Source organism: Vitis vinifera, chromosome 2 (genome assembly GCF_030704535.1).
Source record: "Vitis vinifera cultivar Pinot Noir 40024 chromosome 2, ASM3070453v1".
NCBI classification, from domain to species: domain Eukaryota; kingdom Viridiplantae; phylum Streptophyta; class Magnoliopsida; order Vitales; family Vitaceae; genus Vitis; species Vitis vinifera.
This window is the reverse complement of record NC_081806.1, coordinates 8,497,235-8,521,163: the sequence shown is the minus strand read 5'-3', so window position 1 is coordinate 8,521,163 and position 23,929 is coordinate 8,497,235. Positions and strand designations below refer to the sequence as shown.

The following is a 23,929-nucleotide window of genomic DNA, read 5'->3' as shown; positions in this document are numbered from 1 at the left end:
AGTGCAAGCATAATAAATCTTCTTGCCTTTTATTTTATTTTATTTTATTTTCATTTTTTTATTTCTTCATCAACTCAAGAAAAAGAAATAAACAATAAAATACAAAACTCAGAAAATATATAAAACCACCCCCAAAGTACACACAGCTACTCTCTCTCTCTCTCTCTCTCTCTCTCTACTATACTTTCTCTCGCCGGAAAACTGCTTTGGGTTTTTTTCTTTTCTTGCAAACCAAACAGCTGCCGGAGTCAATGTGATGGGAAGCGGATTGTCGCAGCTATGCCCTTGCTTTGTGCCGGCCAGCAGGACGGCGGTCGAGGAGCCGGAGGTGGTCTTCACGGCCTCCGAGCCCCTAGATGAAACCCTAGGGCATTCTTTTTGTTATGTGCGCTCTTCCGCTAGGTTTTTGTCTCCGACGCAGTCCGATCGGTTTGTGTCGCCTAGTCACTCGCTCCGGTTCTCACCGTCGCACGAGCCGGTGGGGAGGGCGCGGGCTGGTCCGCCGGAGACCGGGTTCAAGGCCATTTCGGGAGCTTCGGTGAGCGCTAACACGTCGACGCCGAGGACGGTTCTCCAGCTGGAGAATATTTACGATGATGCCACTGACTGCGTGGGCGGTGGCGTCAAGGGGAGTATAGTGAATGGCTTCGAGAGCACGGCGTCGTTTAGTGCTCTGCCGCTGCAGCCGGTGCCCAGGGGCGGTGAAGCTTCCGGTCCGATTGACCGCGGCTTCTTTATGTCCGGTCCGATCGAGCGAGGCGCTCTGTCCGGTCCCCTCGATGCCAACGCCGGCTCTGACGGCGGAAGAGTCCATTTCTCGGCTCCATTAAACGGACTTTATGTGAAAAAGAAGAGGAAGAAGGGTATTTCGGCAATTCGGAAGGCTTTTTACCGGAATTTTTCCGAGAAGAAGCGACCGTGGGTGGTGCCGGTGCTGAATTTCGTCGGCCGGAAGGAAGTTCCTGCGGCCGGAGATGGGGGCGACTCGGAGGTGAAGAGTGAGAGCAATGTTCAGTGGGCTTTAGGGAAGGCGGGGGAGGATCGGGTGCATGTGGTTGTATCCGAAGAGCATGGGTGGTTGTTTGTTGGGATTTATGATGGGTTTAACGGCCCTGATGCTCCCGAATTCTTGATGGGTAATCTCTACCGTGCTGTATTTAATGAGCTAGAAGGTTTATTTTGGGATGTTGAGGAAGCCGATCCAATAGTTTCAGGACAAGAATGTTCAAATGTAACTTCAGAAAATGTGGTCATTGTAGAGGAAGCCACCAATCAATCGATGGAGAGCTGTGTTGGAGAGGTTGGAAATGAGTCGAATAATAAGGAAATTGGCGTCGGTCATGAAGATTCAAACCCGCCGCCTACTGATCGAGGATCAGCAAAAAGGGTGACATTTCAACCTGAACCACCAGAGATTAGACGAAGGCGTCTATGGGAATTTCTTGCTGAGGATGATCAGGAAGATGGGCTTGATCTTTCTGGTTCAGACCGATTTGCATTTTCCGTTGATGATGCACTTAGTGTAAACAATGCAGGGTCTGCAGTAAGTAGGCGATGGTTGTTGTTGTCAAAATTGAAGCATGGGTTATCAAAGCATAAGGAGGGCCATGGTCGAAAACTATTTCCATGGAGGTTTGGTTTAGAGGATAAAGAGAAAGTTGAAGTTGATAATAGAGTAGAGGAGACGTCAGGTTCCAGAGGTAGGAAAAGGAAAGTGGGTCCTGTTGATCATGAGTTGGTATTGAAGGCAATGTCTCGGGCCTTAGAATTGACTGAGCTTGCATATTTGGACATGACAGATAAGGTTCTTGATCAGAATCCAGAGCTTGCTCTGATGGGTTCTTGTTTACTGGTTGTGCTCATGAGAGATGAGGATGTGTATGTGATGAATGTTGGTGATAGCCGCGCTCTTGTTGCACAGTATGAAACGCAAGAAGGTAGTTCTAGTGTGGAGTCTAAGGGGGAGGGGAAGAATAGGTCAAACATAGATGATATAGTTGAAGTGTCCACAGATGGCTGTGAGAAAGAAAATAAGGTGGTAAATGAAGATTTTGTTAAAGGGATGCGGTTGACTGCATTGCAATTGTCCACTGATCACAGCACAAGCATTGAAGAAGTAAGTTTTGAATTTAAAAGATAATAAGTAATAGATTGTTTCTTTTACTTAATGTTTTATGCTTTTGCTGAGTGAGCTTTGTTTTTGCATTAATGATATTAATTGGTTACTGTTGGATTATTTTTTCAGCCACCTGCTTGAAGATGTTGTTTGTGATAGTATGAACTATTTTGAATTATGTACTTGGCAACTTGATCTGATTCAAGTTAGACTGGAACCCTGATTGGTTGTGTCAAAATCAAACCATTGGAAAAAATAAGTGAAATCGATCATTTGTGTGATTTCGTTGACTTGGTCACATGATTTCATTGCGTGATTTGTGGACCATCTGGTTAGCAATTGAAGTCTCCATGCTCTCTTCTGGTTCAGTGAACAGGAAAGAAAGTATCACCATAGATGATACATTTCTTTAAATGACCTCTTTGTACTTAAAGAGTTCTATATCAATCCTCAAGGCTCACACCAAAGGGCCATTTAATCATCATATTTTGTTTGCATGTCTCCATATTCTTTAATTGTCACTCCTTTGTACTTGGAAGCCTTATGCTTAGAAATTTTTCTGGTTATTTACTCAAACTTGACATGTTTAGCCCTAGAGTGACATTTTTGTGGGAGACTCATACACTGATAATCATCTTTTATTTAGCCAGATTATCAGTTTCTGCCTTAATCTTTTTGCACCTTATTTTGTCTTGAACTTCTTTAAATAAATTTACCTTCCACATAATAGGTGTTTCAAGTTTCTGTGATTTAAATCATTGCTCTACTGGAGAAAGGGGAGTCATGACTACTTGACGAGATGTTTGCTCTGAGTCAAACTGCGAAGCTTACAAGTGGTAGATATACTTGGAGCATAACGTATATTGTTTCCTTCTCATTTTGTTTAATTATTTATTATAGGCAGTCTCCTTCTTGCTCCTCCCAGAGGCCCACATGAACCCAGATTGCCTTAAAACTTAACTGTATGGAGCAAATATGTTGCTGGTGTTGCAAAGACAAATTCTCTGTTTTTATTTGTGAATCCTAGTCTGAGATATAGACTAGAAGAAAAACAAGTAATAGAAGGTTCTGGCTTTGCAGTTAAAAGCTCATTGATTTAGTCTTGGAGCTTCTGCTACCATTTGGAAAGGATCAGGAACCAGTTTTACACAATGTTGGTAAACTAGTAATATGAAAAATTCACTACTGATGTCGAAAACATGGTATACTTCCATTGCACACTAAAAGATCAGTAAGATATCTTATCTGTTCCTTCATTTTGCTTTTTCAGGAAACTAGTATTGAGAATGATGTATTGAAACCTAATAGAATGGAGAGTTGTATTTTAGAAATAATGTTTCATTTTTCTTCATTTAGTGGCAACGAAAAAAAATCTATCCTGTGTTGCAACTTATCATTTTCAAATTAATTTAGATCCAACTGCTCTTTTAGCAGTGTGAGTTATTTATGTTCACTGTCCACAACTATGATTATCTGGGTGCATAAGTCCAAAAGATGTGACAAAGATTTTTTTTTCCCCTTACACCCATCATTACTTGCCATTTTCAGTTGTCCTTACCTGCTTTTGTCCCTTGTCTCTATATGAAAAAATAAAGAAGATACTAGGAAGCTTCCCTTCTCTTGGCAGAGTGATGTGCTGGATGTTTTTTTTATGATAGGTAGGGTGATGTACTGGACGTTGGATGGCTTCTTGATTGATGAGATTTTATTTCCTTACATTAAAAAGTTTAAGAAAAAAAATATTTGTTCAGTGCTTTATTCAATGAAGATCATTAAGTTGTTTCTTAAGATCTGCAAATGTTGTTGTAGAATTTTATTTTTTTCCCTTCCCCATAGGCATTTTTTGTGGGTCTCTGGATTTTTTTTTGCAGAAATCAGCCTTGGATGAGTTTGAAATTGTACAACTATCTTGTTTTACAAAGATAGATGTAGAATTACCTTTTACCCTTGTTGGACCTAACTGCCATTTGTTGCACCTCTGGGCATAGCTAGATCTTATTATTAGGAGGTCATCATCTGGGATTGGCTTCAAATGAAATTTGTTTATTTCCTTGATTTTTGTATCACTTCAAGCTTGGGCAGATTTGTATTGTAATCAATAGTGCAGCATTAATGCCTGTAGGTTGGCCTTGGCTATGGATTTGGATTTATAGCATTCCCAGTTGCTGATCCTTAGCTGTGTGCTAATCAGAGATCTGGTCTGATTTATTTGTTGGCTTCAGTACCACCATAGTAAAAATTTGACTGCTGCATGGCTAGATTGAGTTAATTGGTTTGTTTTTTGTTTCATGACTTGTATATATAGGGCCATACTCTTAACCAGTCCTGTGCCTTCAAATTGATGCAGTCCATTTACTCTATTTTTCACATGAGGCCTCAAGTCAATCCATACAAGTGCAAAACTGTCTTTTTTTGAGCTGTTGTGTAACTGCATGTGGCTATCATAGATTATAATACTTCCGAATCCTGTATATTACAGTTTGGATGCTGAGAAGAATATTTTTCTTTTCCATTTTTTTCCTTCTAACTTTTAAGTTTTAGTTGAGTGCATTGGTGATATTCTTTTAATACAAGATACATGGGTGGTGGCAAATGATTTTATCTGTCTTGTTTTTTTCTTCTGTTTTCTATTTCTTTGTTTTTCTCTACTCAAAGAAAATTGTCGCATATTTACCTATCTTTCCCTGAATTTTCTTATGCAGGAAGTCATAAGAATCAAGAATGAACACCCAGATGACAGCCAATGTATAGTCAACGATAGAGTGAAAGGTCGTCTTAAGGTCACCAGAGCATTTGGTGCTGGATTTCTCAAACAGGTTTCCAATTATATTTTTGTCATTATTACTTGTCTAGAGGAGTTTCCCTACAAAATAATGTTGCCTTATTAATGTGAAATCCAAAATAGTAGTTTGTTGCCATGGAGACAACAGGCTTAGATTCATGTGTGCACACTTGTGCATTTGTGTTTGCATGTGTGTTTGGCTGTGTTTGCACACTTGTCTAATCTGTCCATGTCTTTTTCAGTTTTCAAGTTGCAACATAAAACTTCCAAATTTTTAATGCTCACTTTGAATGGAAAAATTCTTCTGCTTCAAATCCATATGAAATTGGTGTCCACTTGGTTTTTAGGGATGTCAGAAAGTCATGTATCTGTTGTATGGATCACAAATGCCAACTTGTGTAAATACTGGATATAATAAAAAAGCAACATGAATTGTTTTGCCTATCTGTAATTACATGCATGCCCCTGCACCCACTCCACCAAAGAGATCCGCTCGCTTGTGTAATGGTACTAGATTAAGCTTGTCATGTGTTAGCTTTTTTTTTTTGATAGGCATCATATGTGCTATCTTTTATGTCAAACTGTTTTTCTTCTATTAGAAGTATGAAATCTTACATGGTAATTTCATCTTGTGATGCAGCCCAAATGGAATGATGTTCTATTAGAAATGTTTCGGAATGAGTATATTGGCACTGCACCTTACATATCATGTTCGCCTTCCCTTTGTTATCACCAACTCTGTCCGAGAGATCAGTTTCTGATCCTCTCATCTGATGGGTTATATCAGTATTTAAGCAATCAAGAAGTGGTTTGTGAGGTCGAGAAATTCATGGAGAAGTTTCCTGAAGGAGACCCTGCCCAGCATTTGATAGAGGAGCTTCTTTCCCGTGCTGCAAAGAAAGCTGGTAATTTCCTCTCCTTGTTCGTTCTTCTGTATATTATATTTGTCAGTTGTCATATGCATATCCTTTATGGTTTGTACATGATATAGAGATGTAGATCTGAAATTGGATTGGGAACTAATTGCAAATTTGTAGGATGCACGCATAACCACAGTATTGGTATTGGAAATGCTTACCAGATTGAGTAGATATAAATAACCAACCTGCATTGCTCACCACTTTCTGGTCTGACCCCATAACTTTGGTTGGTTGCATGTTTGTCTTGTGCCCACAGCTGTGAAACTTTACTAACTTTCAATTTCTATGTTAGATTGACTCTAGATATTCAGTTATTAAGCAAGTTATGATTCTGTATCCCTTCACTATGTTGTTCTGACTTGGGTTGTGGAGAGATCTGAATTTAGGTTTTCTCTCTACCTTTCTTCTCCTTGCTGTCCTCTTTCTTCCTTGAGCTATTGTATAAGTGGGTCTGGCATCCTTGGTATTACCTCACTTACAGCTACCTTAGCCCCATAACAGGTCTAATCAATTGCTATACCATACTTTGTTGTAGTATCAGATTCTTTTCACACCATTTTTCAGTAGGAAATTGAAAAGAAAACAAACACGTCTAGACTATAAATTTTATTTTTTACTGGCCAAAGATGAGTCCAAACATTAAGCATGATTTTTAACATCTGAGCAAAATTAGGGCCATAGAGTGCTATTATGATGATATGTTTTTGGAATCCTTAGTTTGGAATCCTTGGGTTCCAAAGAGAGTCAGCTTTTTTGCTTGGGAGGCTATTTGGGGAAGAATTCTAACTATGGATCAATTAAAAAGGAGGGGTTGGATTTTACCAAGCAGGTGCTTTTTGTGTAAAGTGGAAGAAGAATCAACAAATCATGTGCTTATTCAATGTCCCAAGGCAGCTATGATTTGGCACCTTATTTTTGCTCTTTTTGGTGTTCAGTGGGTTATGCCCAATTCTATCAAGGAAACCATTCTTAGTTGGAGTGGCTCCTTTGTTGGAAAGAAAAGAAAAAAGGCATGGAATGCAATCCCTTTATGTTTATTTTGGACCTTATGGAAGGACAAAAATAGAAGAGTCTTTGAAGATACCAAATTAGCGGATCAAACTATTTTATGGTCTTTTTTGTATATGTTTTTGGATTGGGTTAGGGTGCATGTAGATTGTATATCATGGTCCATTTTCGATTTCATTGATTGTTTGGGATGTAAGTGGGTGATTTTTTACTATTCCTTTTCTTTTTGGCCTTGTTGCCTTGTATATATTGTGTATACTTTCAGGTGTACATCAGGCTTTCTTAATACAATTGCTTTTACTTGTAAAAAAAAATGTTTTTGGAGCCTTGGGGGTTTTTTGTCATCAAGGTTCAGAAATGTGCCTATCGAGGAGCCTATATACTTGATAGTAAAGGGAGGATAACAGAAGTTTGAATTTTTGCTTGTGTTATCAGATTTGCAGATTGTGAGAGATACCTTGGCAAGCTCTCTCTCTCTCTCTCACTCACTCACTCACTCATGTGAATTGGAACCCTCATTTTTTTTATCCTTTTTTTTGGTGCTTAAATTCTGGTGTCCAGTGCATATGAACTAATATTGAATATGCAGAAAAATGTTGTTTTCTTGGTAAATGTTGGTGATGTAAAATAGCAGAGAGAAAAAGAATACAGGGGAGAAAAATAGAAGTAGAAGAGAGAGATTCCAAAATCATGAATGTTGTTAATAAAAAAAAGTCTATGGCCTATATATAGATAGACAATTGTAACTCTAGTAGGAAACTGATTTTAAGAATCCTATCTCTAATAAAACTTTATCAATAACTAATAATGACACTTGTAAATCTAGTGGCAAGGCGAGAATTTTATGGCAGCAGCTAGTGTTCTCCATTTTTGGTGTACAGTGGGTTTTGACTGAGTTGGTTAGGGAGACTCTCCTAGGTGACATGACTCTTTTGTAGATAAAAGGCGTATTAAAGCTTGGAGAGCTGCTTCTACTTGCATTTTCTGGACGATGTGGAAGGAAAGAAATAGAAGATTCTTTGATTGTGAAGAAATGCTTGATAAGAGGTTAAAGAATTTGTTCCTTAACAATCTCTCTTTGTGGGTTAGGGTGTATATAGGGCGGAGGGTATACAAATATGGTTGATTTCATAGATTGGTTGGGGCTAGGATGAAGGAGTATCTTTTGTGTTTTCCCTCTTTCCTTTTTTTGCCAAGTGTACTTTGTATACGTCCTGTGTACTCTTGTGCGCTTTTAGAACCTAGTAATACACTCTCTTAAAAAAAATAACAAAAATCTATCACTTGATATATTTACGCCAAACATAAGTGTGTAATAACATCATTATTTCCATCATTTCTTCCCGGTTGAAAAAAACTCAAGACTCAGGTAAATTATGTTGTAGATATTGCTCTAAAGTATCAGGATGAAACTGATGGAGCTCCTCATTTGTTATCCAAGTATTATCGGTATCAAGATGATCTTTTCATTGAACAAGGAACGTTGACTATCATCAGCTGGGGAAGTAACATATGGATCTGCCAAGACATCCACAATCACATCAATTGGTGCTGATGAAACGAAAGGGGCATAAGGCAAAAAACCGAAGGATTGCCTTGTAGAAATAGAAGAAGGCAACATTGGAGGCTTGAATGTGCCTCAGTGAGGAAATAAATCTGCCACATTGAAAATTTGACTCAAGTTATGTACGATGCAAATCAAACAAGCATGCATTGCATCCAAGCCTTCGAAGAATAGGGAAGGGGCCTAGTGATCAGAAATGAAGTTTCTTTATATAATTTTTAGGGTAATGCTTAGGACAAATGGGAATCATAACATAATCACCCTCTTTGAACTCTATTCCTGTGATGTGTATCATTAGCAAGTTTATAATCGGCATTACTGAAAGCAATTTTTTGTTGTATCTTAGCATGTAAGTCATGAATATGATCGGTAAAGGCTTGGGTGGAATCAAGAGGATGGTAATCAATAGGCAAAGAAACAAGATTAATGAATTGGCGAGGTGAAAGACCCTGAACAATTTTAAAAAGATGAGTTATTTTAAGCAAACTTAGCGGTTGGAAAAATAAGATCCCAATTACCATGTTTCTTACCAATTAGGTACCTAAGCAAGTCACTCAAGTTACAATTAACAACTTTTGTTTGACCATCTATTTGAGGATTGAAAGTAGAGGAATACTTCAAAGTGGTTCCTAACAATTTCCAAAGCGTCTTCCTAAAATAGCTAACAAACATGACATCTTTATTAGACACTATGCTAGAAGGTAAATCATGTAACCTCATAATATCATTCAAAAACAATTTTGACATAGGGGAAACATCAACAATGTTAGAACAAGGGATAAAATGGGTCATCTTAGTGAATCTATCTACAACTACCAATATGTATTCATGACCTCTAGTAGTCTTGGACACCTTGAGGGCAAAGTCCATGCTAAGATCATGCCAAAGTGTATGTGGAACTAGTAATGGAGTGTACAAACTTGTGTTTTGTTTCTTAGCCTTACCCAATTGATAGGTATGACATTGGGAAACGATCCTAGCTACATACCTTTTGAATGGAAGCCGATAAAACCCATCTTCAACTAGAGCTATAGTTTTATTTTATACCTATCAAAATGTCCAACTTAGACCTCCAGCATGTAATTCCCAAACTAGAAACTCCCTAGGTGAAGTATAAGGGATGCACAATCTAACTTCCTCGAAAAATAACCATCTTGAATGAGAAAGCTTGCATGATTTGTATTAGGACTATCTAAGAATTCCATGAAAATGGTACAAAAACCCAAACAAGTAGGGGATACTCATTCTTAATTTGCTCAAACCTTACCACTTTATTACTCATAGAATGGAGGATCATGGAAACATGCTTGAGGGCATCAGTGACCTTATTTTCTACCCAGAATGATTTTTGAGGACAAAAGTGTAGTATTGGAGGAATTCAACCCACACAACGTGTCTTTCATTTCACTTACATTGGCAATTAAGGTGTCTAAGGACTTAATGGTTGGAGCAAAGGATAAACTTCTTTTTTTTTTGTTAGGACAAAGGATAAACTTCTTTGGTAATTGATAATATTGCTAATAACAAAGAAATTGCACCACAACATAAAACTCCTTGTCATAGCTGGAATATTGTTGTTTTGCTTCATTGAGTTTTTCACTAAAGTAGGCTACATGGTGACCATCTTGAATTAAGACACTACCCATACCCACTTTGAAAACATCACAAACTACCGCAAAACCTTAGAAAGATTAAGGTGTCTCAAAATAGGGAGCCTCAATCATATTCTACTTAATTGCTAGGAAAGGTTTATGGGCTATTGACGTCTAATGAGACCTTTTTTTTTTCCTTCATGCATTCAGTAATTAGTACTGAATTCTTGAATAAATCTTCTATAAAAAGAAGTTGAAATATGGAAACTACAAACTATGGTTAAAGTTTTGGGTTTAGGCTAATCTCTTGTAGATTTGACCTTGTCAGGGTGAGTAGAGGTCCCTTGAGCAGACACAATAAGACCCAGGAAAAACACTCTAGGTTGCATGAAGCAACACTTTTGAAAGCAAGCATGCACTCTCTTAGCTCTTAGGGTATGAAATACTTGCCTAAGATGGTTTTAATGCTCTTCTTTAGATCAACTATAGATCAAGATCTCATCAAAATAGACAAGAAGGAATTTTCATACGAATAGCCTCAAAACATGTGTTAATACTCTCATGAAAGTACTAGGGGTGTTAAATATTCCAAATGGCATTGCTAACAACTCATATAATCTATCTTGAGTTTTAAAGGCTATCTTCCATTCATCTACTTGAGTTGGCTCCTTATGTGGTTCAAAGCCATGTTGGGGTTGATGGTGAATTTGGACAAAAGTGAGCTCATTTCGGTGGGAAGAGTGGAGAATGTAGAGGAGTTGGCTCTTGAGTTTGGTTGCAAGTTTAGCACACTCCCATCTTCTTACTTGGGTCTTCTTTTGGTTGCTCATTTCAAGGATATGGCAGTTTGGAATGGGGTAGAGGAGAGGCTGAGGAAAAGGCTTTCAATTTGAAAAAGACAATATATTTCCAAAGGGGGCAGGTTGACCTTGATCCAAAGCACTCTGTCCAGTATGCCTATCTACGGTATGTCCCTATTTTATATGCCAAGGAGTGTGAGATTGAGGTTGGAGAGGATCCAAAGGGATTTTCTTTGGGGTGGTGGGGCCCTAGAAAGGAAGCCCCATTAGTAGATTGGTTTATTGTTTGCTCAGACAAATGAAAAGGTGGTTTGGGTGTGAGGAATTTTGGCATTGTTGAATAAAGCTCTTTTATGGAAATGGAGTTGGCGTTTTGTGGTGGAGAGAGAGGCTTTGTTGAGGCAAGTTATTTGTGGGAAGTATGGGAAGAAGCGGGTGGTTGGCAGTCTTGTGAAGCGAGAGGAAGTTTTGAGGTTGGTTTGTGGAAAGCCATTAGGAAAGATTGGGATGTGATAGGCAACAATATGGTTTATTTTGTGGGGAATGGAAGGAGGGTTAGATTTTGGAAGGACAGGTGGTGTGGAGACGATCCTTTGTGTATTTGTTTTCCCTCCTTATTTGCTATTTCCTTGGCTAAGGAGGCCTGGGTGGAGGATGTGTGGAGCCACTTTGGAGGGGGAGTATGGATTCCTCGGTTCTCTAGGCGGCTTAACGATTGGGAGGTGTTCGATGTGGAGCGTTTTCTTTTGAGACTGCAAGGGAGGATGGTATATAGTGATATGTGGAAGATCAAGTAGTTTGGACAAAGTCAAAGGACGGTAGATTTTTTGTCAAGTCTCTTTATAAGGCTTTGGAAATGGAAAGACAAGGGGATTTTCCTGCAAGAGTAATTTGGAACTCTTTGTTGCCTTCGAGGGTGAATTTTTTTGCTTGGGAGGCTACATGGAAAAAGGTCTTAACCTTAGATCGAATCCAAAGGAGAGGGTGCCCTTTAGCTAACAAATGTTACTTGTGTCTTTCAAAGGAAGAGTCTATTGATCACATCCTCTTGCATTGTGAGCTGGCAAGAAGTTTATGGAACTTATTGTTTTCCCTATTTGGGGTGTCGTGGGTGCTCCCATATGCAGTTAGAGAGGTGTTATTGGGATGACTTGGGTCTTGTGTGGGCAAGAAGAGGAAGAAAGTGTGGCTTTTAGCTCCCTTGTGTCTTTTTTGGATAGTTTAGAAGGAAAGAAACAGTAGGGCTTTTGAAACTGAGGATCATTCGGTTTAAGGGTGTAAATCTTTTTTCCTTTGTAACCTATGGGCATGGGCAAAAGGGTTCTGACCCCCCTTCCATTGTGGATTTTGTAGATTGGTTAGGCTCTGTTTAAGGTAGTGTTGTTTTTTGTTGACCTCCTATTTCTCTTTGAGGCATTCTTTAGCCTCTTTTGTAGACCTCCTATATACTTTGGGGCGCTTCCTTGTTGTGCCTTTTATTATTAATATATTGTTGTTTATTCATAAAAAAAATAAAAATCATAATTTGATGGTACCCACTACGAAAGTCTCTCTTCACAAACCATTGGGAGCCAACTAGCTCATCTAACATATTTTTCAACCCAAGAATATGAAACCTATGTTTAACCATGGTTTTGTTGATTGCTCTACTATTCCATTACATTCTCCAAGACTCATCATTTTTAGGGGTGAGTAAAAATAGGAACAACACAAGGACTAAGGCTATGATGAATACAACCCTTAGCTAAGAGACCGTCTATCTTGTGGCACCCGATGCTTAAAGGTATTCCTAGGACCTTCATTGACAAAGTGTGAGCTAGACTCTCTCTTATCTCCATTGATTTGCATTGGGGTACCAAAATATATTTCAACAAATGACTCAAGTCCATGACATATTTGGTCACAATATATTTCACCTCTATTAGATCGACTTTTCATAATGGTTCCAAGGGTTTGTACACCCCCCTAAAGGGTCAAATGGGATTGTCCTAATTCAATGACGTACATGTTTGGTGAAAACAAAGGTTGGGAAAAAAATGGAAATAAGGACAAATTCTCAGAAAAGCGTAATGCTGAGATAAAACCTTAATAACTTGAACTATTACCAAATTTCTTCTAGATTGGGTGCACTCAATAGGAACAAAAACCCAAATAAAGGACTCTACAATGACTCCAAAGAAAGGCACAAGATACGAAATAGATAGGAAATAATGGTAAATAGAAGACTCAATATACAAATTTTTTTAAAGGCAATAAGCAAAAAGACATGACAATAAAGGCAAGAATCCTAACACCATTCCTGTTTAACCAAAGAACTAAAATGAAAGTACAAATTTCCAAGTAGCAAAAAAATTACCCTCAAGACTTGTTGATGGCATTGGGCCATGAGATTGGTGCGAGGCTTCCAATGATGTAGAACACTTATAAAAATTGACCTGAGTTGTAGTTTAGTAATTGTAATAAAGTTGTAGCATAGTGAAGAGTATTCCCAATTGTTGTTGTATGATGGGGTAACTAATGAAGCTGTAGCATGGTAAAGAGTATTCTCAATTGTATTGTAGAATGGTGGGTATACCCATCCCAAAAACATGTCCAATATCAGCCTTGCTCTAATACTAATTGATGTAGAATAGTAGAGAGAAAAAACATATATGTGGGAAAAATAGAAGAAAGAGATTCCAAAGAAACAAATATTATTACTAGAAAAAGTTTGCAGTAGTTAATATCACTGAGCCTCTCTCTCTCTCTCTATATATATATATATAGACGATTCTAATAGAGGGCTTCTCAGGGGTGGTTGGTTTTTGCTTCCTCTTATTTTTGTTTTTCTTTTGCTTGCCTATGGCCTTTGTTGTATACTGTGTGTGTACTCTATTGCACCACTTTGCAAGCACTTTTAATATATTTCTCTTATTTACCTATAAAAGAAAAAATATAAACAATTCTAATAGGGGACTAATTTTAATAATCTCATCTTTAATAAAACTCTCTCAATAGCTAATAAGTATTAATTTTATTGACACTCCTTAAGGTTTAGTGTAAATACACTAAGAGAGTGTTTGTTTTTTAGTTTTTTGCTAAAAACAATTTACTTTTAGACTTGAAGTTATTTGTTTTTTCTATTTTTTCATGACTTATTATAAATTTTTTGCCGAATAAAAAAAGCCAAAGTATTTAACTTTTTCTAAATAGAAAAAGTAACATGTAGGTTTTTCTTTACTTTTTAATGTTCAATAGAAATAAAATATTACAAAAAGAAACAACCTAATACTTAACACTATTAACACTATTTAGTTTTAAGTTCTATTTAAAATTAAGTAAAAAAAAAAAAACACCACCTAAGCCATCACTGATTTCAAATTTCATCAATTTGCACCCCTATAGATGTATTTCATATATTAAATTTATTGTTTAGAGAATAAAATTTATTTTTAAGAAAATTATTAAATACACCTATTTATTTTTTTAAAAAAAATCTAAAATCTCTCTAACAAATAAATTTATTAACAAAATAAATTTATAGGAGTACTAGTTGATAAAATTTGAAACAAATGGTGGTTAGTTGTACTTACACCAAACCAAAATAAATAGTAAATAACAAAATCTATCACTTCTTATATTTATGCCTAACATAAGCATGCAATTTAACATCATTATCTCCATCAATTGGTAACCTCAACTTGGTTCATGTTAATTCCAAGCTCTTTTTCAACTTCTCGAAGTTGGAGTATTTCTGCTCTCATCCTTCATTCCCCAGGGATGATCACTTGCTTAATGTTCACTGTATAGCTTTCTCCACTTGGTGGTGTCCTCCTCTTTCATTTTATAGTGGCAGAAAAACAAAATTCTACATCTTCATGCAAACAAATAGAATATTATGTGTCCATATGTCAAGGTGAATATGCTCCATCTGTTGCAGACGTATATGATGATGCAGTTTTGACACTTCATCTTACTTTATCTACCATCTGGACACTGAATTCTCTCAAAGCTGCACTTCTATTGTGTCTGTCCAAATGATTTTTTGAAATTATGCAACATCCTTTTGGGTTGCCTTATTTTGACCAATTGGCTCTTTAATAGATTCCTGGGCACAAACTTGTAGTTAAGCATTTGAAGGATCCTTTAGTGCAAATAAGTTAAATAAATCGTTGTCATATTGTATAATCGGTGACGATTCTGCTCTCAATCTTTGTAATCTAGTTCTTATCCCTTTGCTTTCTTGTTGGTCTTTTCATATTGTCTGAAGCATTTGGTTGGTCTGATTGCCAATGGAGTTTAATGAAGGCCTTTATATCTTACATTTCCAGCCTTAAGGGGCTACCCACTGTTACAGTTCACTGAGCAGTTTGCAGAACATTTTTCTGCCCTGCTCTGTGGGTTGCATTTTCTGTAGCCCGCAAGACTCACATCTCTATACAATCAAATACATTAATCAAACTTCAGGCATATTATGCTTCTCTACCCTTGTGACAATTTAATGTGGATGTTCTGGAAGTCCTCATCTCATCTGTCTTGTTTGCTTCATTGTCTCTCCTCATGTATTGTTAAGTTTTACCGGTCCACTGGGGCAAATTTATTTATCACACTATTTTTTTAAAATTTATTCTAATGAGGTTTTAATGGCCCTTCAGATTGTGTATATGCCAATAAAGAGAGGATAGTGGTCCTTGAAAATAAAATCCAATGCTTTCTCTCCATTGAAAGATATCTATCTTGGTGACAAACACAAGTTCTTTTACGGACTTCATTCTTTTTCATGTTCATTTGACCTTGATGGGCTTTCCAATGGAGGCATTTGCAAACTGTATCTCATTTTTTTACAAGTTTGCTTACCTTGAACATAAATTGGCTTTGTTTGCAGGGTTGAATTTCCATGAATTGCTGGACATCCCACAAGGAGACCGCCGGAAGTACCATGATGATGTCACTGTCATGGTGATCTCCCTAGAAGGGAGAATTTGGAAATCATCTGGGAAATACCTCTGAAGTTTCATATCTTAGGCAGCGTCTCAATTTGTGATTCTCCATATACAAGTGACTGAGTTTTGATTCTCGAGCTGAGGTGCTCTATTTGGAAAGCTCCAGTGCAGGCCCATTTTTCATGGGTCCCAAAAGGATTCTTTAATTTCATACATAAAGCATATAGTTAAAAGGGGGAACCCCTGGTGATAATGGCAAGACTAGTCTTAGATATTCATCCAGACTGACAAAGATGGTTTCGGGATGGAAAATGGGGGAATTGCAGATGGGATTTGTTGGGAGAAGTGCTCTCTAGTAGAAGGGTATCTATTTAAATTTTTTATTTCTTTCAATTTCCGCTCTTGTCCCTTTTGAGATTTTGCATATATGGAGGCTCTCCATTCATTTGTCTCCTTTATTCCTTTGATGTTTCAAAGCCTGAAAGAAAAAGAAAAAAAAAATAGTCTGTAATTTGGTGGGGGTTTAATTTTAATTTCTCTGCTTGAGCAATTTCCTTTTCAAAGATGAGCATCTGTAATTTTGAAGGTGGATTTTTCACCTATGCGGTGTTACATGAGACATGAGACGTAGGTTGTTATTGGGTTCCATATATAGAAATTATCTTCCATTTATACAAACCAGTGGCTTCTTGGAACAGGGAAGACAGCTTCAACTACAATCATCCAATCCTGCATGGCTACCAAATAGCAGGTACTGTGTCTTGTCTCAATGAAACATGAATTCAGGAAAAAGGGCTGTGATCATATAATATTGTTTTGCAGGATTCCTAAGCCTAATATAATCACAGCAATTTACAGCCTATTTCCTAGACCACTAGCATTTCGTACATAAAAAGTCATTGTAGACATGTATTTATCAACGCTTCTCTTTCTCGGAAATGAAAATTCTGAATTCAGGGGAAAAATTGGATGTGAACTCCCAAGAGTATGATTAAGTTTGCGCGCATATTTAAACTAACCATGGGCATTACAATTGGCTTTGTTGTTTATGCTTCATACCACGGCGGCAGGAGATAGAATCCTTGATTGCACCCATGATACTAAATCTTCTCTTGTTGCCACAAAACAACCAGCTTTTTCTTCACTCTGTGTGAAAGGTGCAGCGAGTTTCTTCACATGTGAAGCAAAGGCACTAGCCAACCCTTGAGAGAACTTATGAGTTCCTGTTCCAGTGTTTGCTGAAAATGCCTCCGGCAATGCCTCTTCCCGCTGGACGATTTTGGATAGAGTCCCCATCCACTCCTCCAATGCAGTGTGTGCTGCGCCAACAGACAGTGATCTAACATCCAAACACCACTCGTCCGCAGTTCTATTATGTAGACCTGGGTACAACCCATACAGGGTTCCCAGATAGAGCAACTCATGGGCTCTCTCATGGAGACTTCTGTTTCGGCATATATCTATCAAACAATTACAGAATGGTCTTCGAGCTTCAACTGCTGTGTCAGTGAGTATGCCTCTGAATTCCTCCTTGAGGGCTTCAAAGCTAATTTTCTCTTCCAGAAGGTTGACAAAAGCAACCAATTTCGGGTTAGCTTGCTGTAAACAAGCAAGGACTTTATTGGCGTCCTCAGCCCCCTCACAGAAGGACACAACAGACAGCAAACACCCACACAACCTATCATCTGGCTTAACCCCTCTTTCCAGGGAGACCTCAAAAACCTTAACCAAATCATCAATTCTCCTAGCTCTCCCCAAGCACTGACTCAAACAAGTGCACCCCATGACATTGATCTGAACACCAAGCTCAGACATTTCGTCGAACAACTGCATTGCCCTGTCAACATTACCCCCACTCCCATATATATTGAGCATGGCAGTATAGCTCCAGCTATCCGGCCTGCAATGCTCTGACTTCTTCATGTCCTCAAAGAGCTTCTCCGCCTCCTCCTCCAACCCAAGATCCGCGCACATACTCAACAGTGTGTTATACAAAATAAAGTCCATTGGCCAGCCATTCGACCTCATTCTCTCCCATAATTCCAGTGCGTCTCTAGCCCACCTTGCCTTGCCATAAATCTTGACCAATGCCGTTAACGTTTTGGCGTCTGGGATAACACCGGAACCCACCATTTCCTCAAACAAACTCCTAGCCAAACCAGGCTTTCCAGCCTTACCCATTGCCTCTAATAGGGTGTTGTACACAACCAAATTAGGCTGCACCCCAAGAGACTTCATCTCTTGCAAAACATACCTAATGCCATCATAGTCCCCAGCCTCACCAAACATCTTACCCAATACAGCAAAAGCAATTGGGTCAGGCTTCCACCCACTAGCTCTTCCTCTTTCATACAAACTAAGCACCTCCTCAACCTTCCCCAATTTGGCGTAAACATCTAAAATGGCAGAGTAGGTCACTTCGTCAGGCATCAGACCCGTCTTGTACATCCTCTCAAACCACTTCACAGCCTTGTCAAATAAATTACACCTTTTGGCACAGGTGATAATGGTTGAGTACGTGATGTTGTCAAGCTCAACACCGGTGCTTATCATTTCATTTGCAAGCTCCTCAATGAGCTGAAACTGTCTCCCAAACCTCAAAGACTTCATTGTGACATTATAGAAGATAGTTTCCATGGGAAACAAATTCTGGGTCTTGATCCAATTGAAGAAAAGATAGGTCTTTGGCCATGGCTTCAAACTATTCAGAAGCAAAAGTGCATTATCCCTAGTGGGCGGATGTGGGATTTGTTCGAGAACAGCCAAGAACTCACTCTCATCAGAGGACTCAGACTCATTGATCTTTTTAGCAAAGAGCTTGAGGTCTCTAATCTGAGGGTTGTAGGAGTAGTTATGGCGCTTGTGGCGTTGGAGGGAGAGCACAGAGGGTTTGGGCTTGGTGGGGTTGATCCAAGTGGACTTAGGCTTGGATACAAGATGGGTTTGGCCAGAATGGTCTCTGGTGAGGATGGTTTTGGAGAGGGGCTTGAGCTGTTCAGACAGAGAAGGGTTTTGGTGGTTGGTCTGCTCTGAATCAGATGAAGTTGGTTTCGGTTTCGGTTTCGGTTTTGGAGGAGACCTGGAAGAGGAGTTGCAACGAATGGTGAATGTATTGGAGGAGAATTTGGTGGATTTGGAGAACAAATTCGGGTACTTTGTTGTGTGTGAGGGATGTGGAATGCTGAAATGGACATCAACACCTGTGCAGAGCGTAGCGGAACCCATAACTCCCAATTCCCCAACTCCTCACAAAGCGAGAGAGAAAGGGATCAGCTCCTAGATACTTGTTTCAATTTCTGGATATTTTTGTAACCTTATCTCAACTTCTCAACCAAGGCTAGGGTATCCGTATCTCACAGAGGGGTATAAAAGGAACTAGACAGTTGGGTCTTAGAGGGAGTGGGCAAGGAAAAAAAATGGGTTAGAGATCCACCGAAGTGGAGTGCCTTAACCGGATATGTGTAAACAGGAAAGCCCGAAGGCTGTTCCCGTCCCTGTCAGGGGAGATGCCAACCGTTTCTCCTTTCTACGAACACAACTCACTTTCCTCGTCAAAGCGTATTTTAAAGTCTAAAAGCCATCTCTCAGTTGTCGATGTGGGAAAATTCCTTTTAATTGGGCTTGTACGGGTTGGGCACGTTAGATTCTTGTGGATTTCGGGCTGACTCAACTTCTAAGTGAAGTGCATTAGATTTGAAAATTTTCTTAGAAGGTTAAGAGTTTGTTAAAAGATAGTCTAAATTCATATGAGTTAATTAAAGGTCTTAATCTCAAAATATACATAAACTTTCAAAAATATTGAGTTAGAGCATATGTGATAATTAGACGACCATTTACTTGTCACGCACAATACATTTAATACTCCAAAAACTAGTAGGCAAACTATCATGTGGGTGTTCCGTTCTTGGAGATGTTTTTTTTAACGGCTACTTTGACCTTTTAACTCCCATATAAAGCTCCATACTTCATTTATTAAAAAGGAAATTGTTCCAAATTATTCTTAAATAATCTTTTTGTACCTTCAGAAAATATTTTACATGTATTGAGCTTAAACTTGCATTTCATTCTTATTACACTTTTCAATCCTAATTTCCTAATATTTTTTGAGTAAAAATTTGTAAACTAGGAATTTGCATTAAGAAATTCATTACTCGTAAACCTTGTGAGATGAATTCAAATGTGAGAAATCACTTAAGGAAAAAATCTAAATGTGAGTTATCAGTTAGGATTTGCTAAATTGGGGTATTACTTGAAAAGTTCAAGAGTGAGACGTCTTTTTAAGAAAATTATAATTGTCCATTAGAGATTATTAATCTAAGTGTAAAGTTTAAAAGTTTGGTTTGGAAACCTTGGTATGGTAAAACCTCAAACTTGAAATTAAAATTAAAAGAGAGTAGATGTAAGTCAGGATTGAATCGAATCCCTATAAATCAGAGTTCGCAATCTCTCTCCATTACTCCTTTTATTTATTAATCTTTATTGTTTTTATTATAAAAGAGATTCAATACCCAATTCACTCCCTACCCTCCCTCTATTGTTTACCTTAGATTGGTATAAATATAATTTGAATCCTAACCAACATGTGTATTATTATTTTTTTCTATTGTTTTAAAAATTTCTACAAGTTTTGATAAATTTGTCTCATTGATTTTTTTTTTTTTCAAAATGTTTGTCAATATTTTTTTTATATATCTATAAAATCCAACTATTGAAGTGTGGTAACCCTCATTAGATATGAGAAAAAGTTTTTAATTTGATATATATATATATATATACTCATTTTAACCTTATAGACGTATTGTAGAGTCGTGAGAGCCCCTTTGGGTTAGAACCAACAATGTTCATATGGTTGGGAACAAGTCAGGAGAGGGGAGTTACAAATGGTATAGGATAATTCTCAACCTTTGTATGAATGTTTGTTTGGCCTCGTGAGGGATATCTATCTGTTTGACTCTAAAATCTCATGTGACACAATAAAGACGTTGTGTTTGTATGGAGGTAGAAGAAAAAGTTATTGATGTTATATATATATAAGTTCCTCTTAACTTTATTGATGTATTTTAAAATCGGGAGAACCCCTTTGAATCAAAGAAACAATATTGACACAATTGAAAGTGGATCGTTAGACTATATATCTATCAAAACCAACATTTTTAACCTTTCCTTGACTTCCTTTGTTGCTTAATGACGTCTTTGGTAAAATATACGTGCTAAGCAAGCCTACAAACTTCACCCTCTTTCCTCAACATCTCCTTCAATATTTGTACATTGTTGGATCCTTCCCTTTTCAACCGTTAAAAGTAACTTGGGTTAGCGTGCAAAGATTAGTAATGCAAAATTACTTATTATTTACATGGTATTATGAAGAGATATCTTAGGAGACGACCACTAACATACTTCATTCTCCCATGGATGGTGGGGGTGGAGTACTTCATCTTGTCAGGTACTGACAAGTATCATAATGTTATTCTTACATATCCATTTTTCGACCTGATCAAAGATACACTTTAGGTTTAATACTTCATGTGGATGCCAATAAATTGCTTTCAAATTAATAATAAATTGTGTGAAGAATAAAAATAGTAAAAACATGAAGCAACTTTTCTATATGTTCATGTTCCTCTTACATGTCATTTGAAAATGTAAGTTTGAGATGGTATATTAAATTGTTAAGATTGAAATAAGTAAGATGAAGTCCTTGTTTTATGGTGTGACAACTTTAGTGTCTGATGCTTTTTGCCCATCTGTAAGAAGCACATCAAAATTGATTATCGCTCAAGAAAGATGTTAAAGATCAAGTTAATCATAGTTTGTGATATCCCATATCAGATAAGAGATAAAAAATTTAGTGTCATATAAGTATAAACTCTTATTTATACAATTGGATTTGAGTCGTTATATAGTTAATATATCTATATACTCATTTGTCTCTCTTCATCTCTCTGATAGATACTCTGGGAATTCTTGATGGAGCCATAAATCACATGGTTAATTTGTACCCCATCCTTTTTGACTTCTTTATTTCAAGTTCAAGGATAAATTGTTAAATTATCCAATGGATCCTTAGCCCTTTGATGGATACGCATATTGGTTCTATTATAAAATCAAATACAATCCTGATGGTTTGGTTGAGAGATATAAAGCCAATTGGTTGCTAAAGACTAAAATTAAATTGAAGGACTTGACTACAAAGAAACCGTTTGCTCCTATTGAAAAAGTGGTCACCATACCATCATTTTAGATATTGAAACGATTCGATATTGGCATCTTCATCAATTAGATGTAAATAATGCATTTTTACATGGAGATGTCTACAAGGAACTTACTCGTGGTTAAGGATGAAAGGAGAAGACAAAGGTATGCAAACTTAACCAATCCTTAGATGACTTAAAGCAAACCTCAAGACAATTAATGACGTGGGGTATAAGCAATTTAAACCGAATTATTCATTATTCATATGATTAGAGGGGAGTAGTTTGTTGTTGTTTTGGCGTATGTAGATGATGTTATCTTAGCAGGAAGTGATTGGGAGAAAACTTATGAACTCAAAATTCTTTAACAAATTGTTTTAATATCAAAGATGTTGGAAACTTGAAATATTTATTGGGGGTTGAGGTTGCTGGGTCAATAAAAGGAAAGTAAGCTGTAATGACCAGGTATTTTATGCCACGTTAGCAATTTTAGTTTGAAAAGTCTTATTTTGTGTGATGGTTGAAAAGTCAAAAAGAAAAGTGTTTGGAGAACATGTGTCAATTTCGGATTGGTGAATTTCGTTTTATTGTGTCGATCAATTAAACGAGTTGAAATTTTATGCCATGTCAGCCTTAGGGTAGAAAATTTCTTAGGATTTTAGAAATTGAAATTTTCCGAAAAAAAAAATAGAATTAATTAAGAAAAATTAAATTAAATTGATGAATAATAATATTGAGAAAATTAGTTTTTAATTGGTGTTAATAAATAAAATTGTGTGTTAAAAAAAAATGAATTGGAAATCAAATAAAACAATTAGAATAAACAAAAGAAAAGAAAATAAAAGAAATAAAATAAAAATATTCATTGGGCTTTGAATATTGGCAGTTTGTAATGGGTTGTAAAAGAAAAATAATAATAATAATAATGGATTGGGCTTAGATATTGAGTTGGGCTTGGCTTAAGTGGCTGGTGGCTTTTAAAAGCCATGTGAAGTGGGCTAGTGGCTTTTAAAAGCAAGTGGGCTGGTGGCTTTTTAAAAGCCATGTGAAGTGGGCTGTTATAAAAAAAAAAAAAAAAAAAAAAAAAAGGAAAAGGAGGAGAATTGCAGCACGCGGGGCAGAGAGAGAGAGAGAGAGAAAGGCTAAATTGGGTCACTCGCCGGATTTTTGACCGGCCGTTTGGACGACCAAACGATCTCCGTTTCGGCCCAAATTCGGAGGAAGTACTCTATTCAACTAGAGGAACAAGTTTACGGTGACTGATTTCGTTTTTAACGGCCAAATTTTCAGATCTGAGGTAGGGGACCCTAACCCTAAAACTTAAATTTTTATGTTTTTCCCCTGAAAAAAAATTGTAGATATTGTCATTATGAGTTAATTAGGAATTATGGGGGTTGTATGAATTTTTCTAGAATATTTGAAATTTAACCCAAATTTTGGAATTTTCCAACCCATCTAATAATTTTTTTACATTTCAAAACAATTAATTATCAATCAAAATCAATTTCCCGAAATTCCAAAAATTCCAAACAAATTTCAAATATTCTAGAAAAATTCATACAACCCCCATAATTCCTAATTAACTCATAATGACAATATTTACAATTTTTTTTCAAGGGAAAAACATAAAAATTTAAGTTTTAGGGTTAGGGTCCCCTACCTCAGATCTGAAAATTTGGCCGTTAAAAACGAAATCAGCCACCGTAGACTTGTTCCTCTAGTCGAATAGAGTACTTCCTCTGAATTTGGGCCGAAATGAAGATCGTTTGGTCGTCCAAACGGCCGGTCAAAAATCCGGCGAGTGACCCAATTTAGCCTTTCTCTCTCTCTCTCTCTCTCTCTCTATCCCGCGTGCTGCAATTCTCCTCCTTTTCCTTTTTTTTTTTTTTAACAGCCCACTTCACATGGCTTTTAAAAGCCACCAGCCACTTAAGCCAAGCCCAACTCAATATCTAAGCCCAATCCATTATTATTATTATTATTTTTCTTTTACAATCCATTACAAACGGCCAATATTCAAAGCCCAATGAATAT

The 23,929-nt window shown here is 37.3% G+C and overlaps 2 protein-coding genes and 1 non-coding gene across 3 annotated transcripts; 1 reads left to right on the top strand and 2 right to left on the bottom strand.

Moving 5' to 3' along the window:
• The first annotated feature begins 8 nt into the window (after window positions 1–8).
• Window positions 9–16,267, top strand: LOC100264235 (protein phosphatase 2C 29). The gene is made up of 4 exons (XM_010665361.3): window positions 9–2,116; window positions 4,819–4,932; window positions 5,539–5,803; window positions 15,647–16,267. Exons 1-4 carry the CDS (start codon window positions 257–259, stop codon window positions 15,769–15,771), a joined length of 2,364 nt encoding a protein of 787 aa, XP_010663663.1. The 5' UTR covers window positions 9–256; the 3' UTR covers window positions 15,772–16,267.
• A 402-nt stretch (window positions 16,268–16,669) lies between these two features.
• Window positions 16,670–19,259, bottom strand: LOC100259066 (pentatricopeptide repeat-containing protein At5g46580, chloroplastic). Its single transcript, XM_002278415.5, has one exon. It carries the CDS (start codon window positions 18,927–18,929, stop codon window positions 16,758–16,760), a length of 2,172 nt encoding a protein of 723 aa, XP_002278451.1. The 5' UTR covers window positions 18,930–19,259; the 3' UTR covers window positions 16,670–16,757.
• LOC132253381 (U6atac minor spliceosomal RNA) lies at window positions 19,114–19,240 on the bottom strand. The gene has a single exon (XR_009465222.1). It is a non-coding gene; the product is annotated as a U6atac minor spliceosomal RNA (small nuclear RNA).
• Window positions 19,260–23,929: the final 4,670 nt, after the last annotated feature.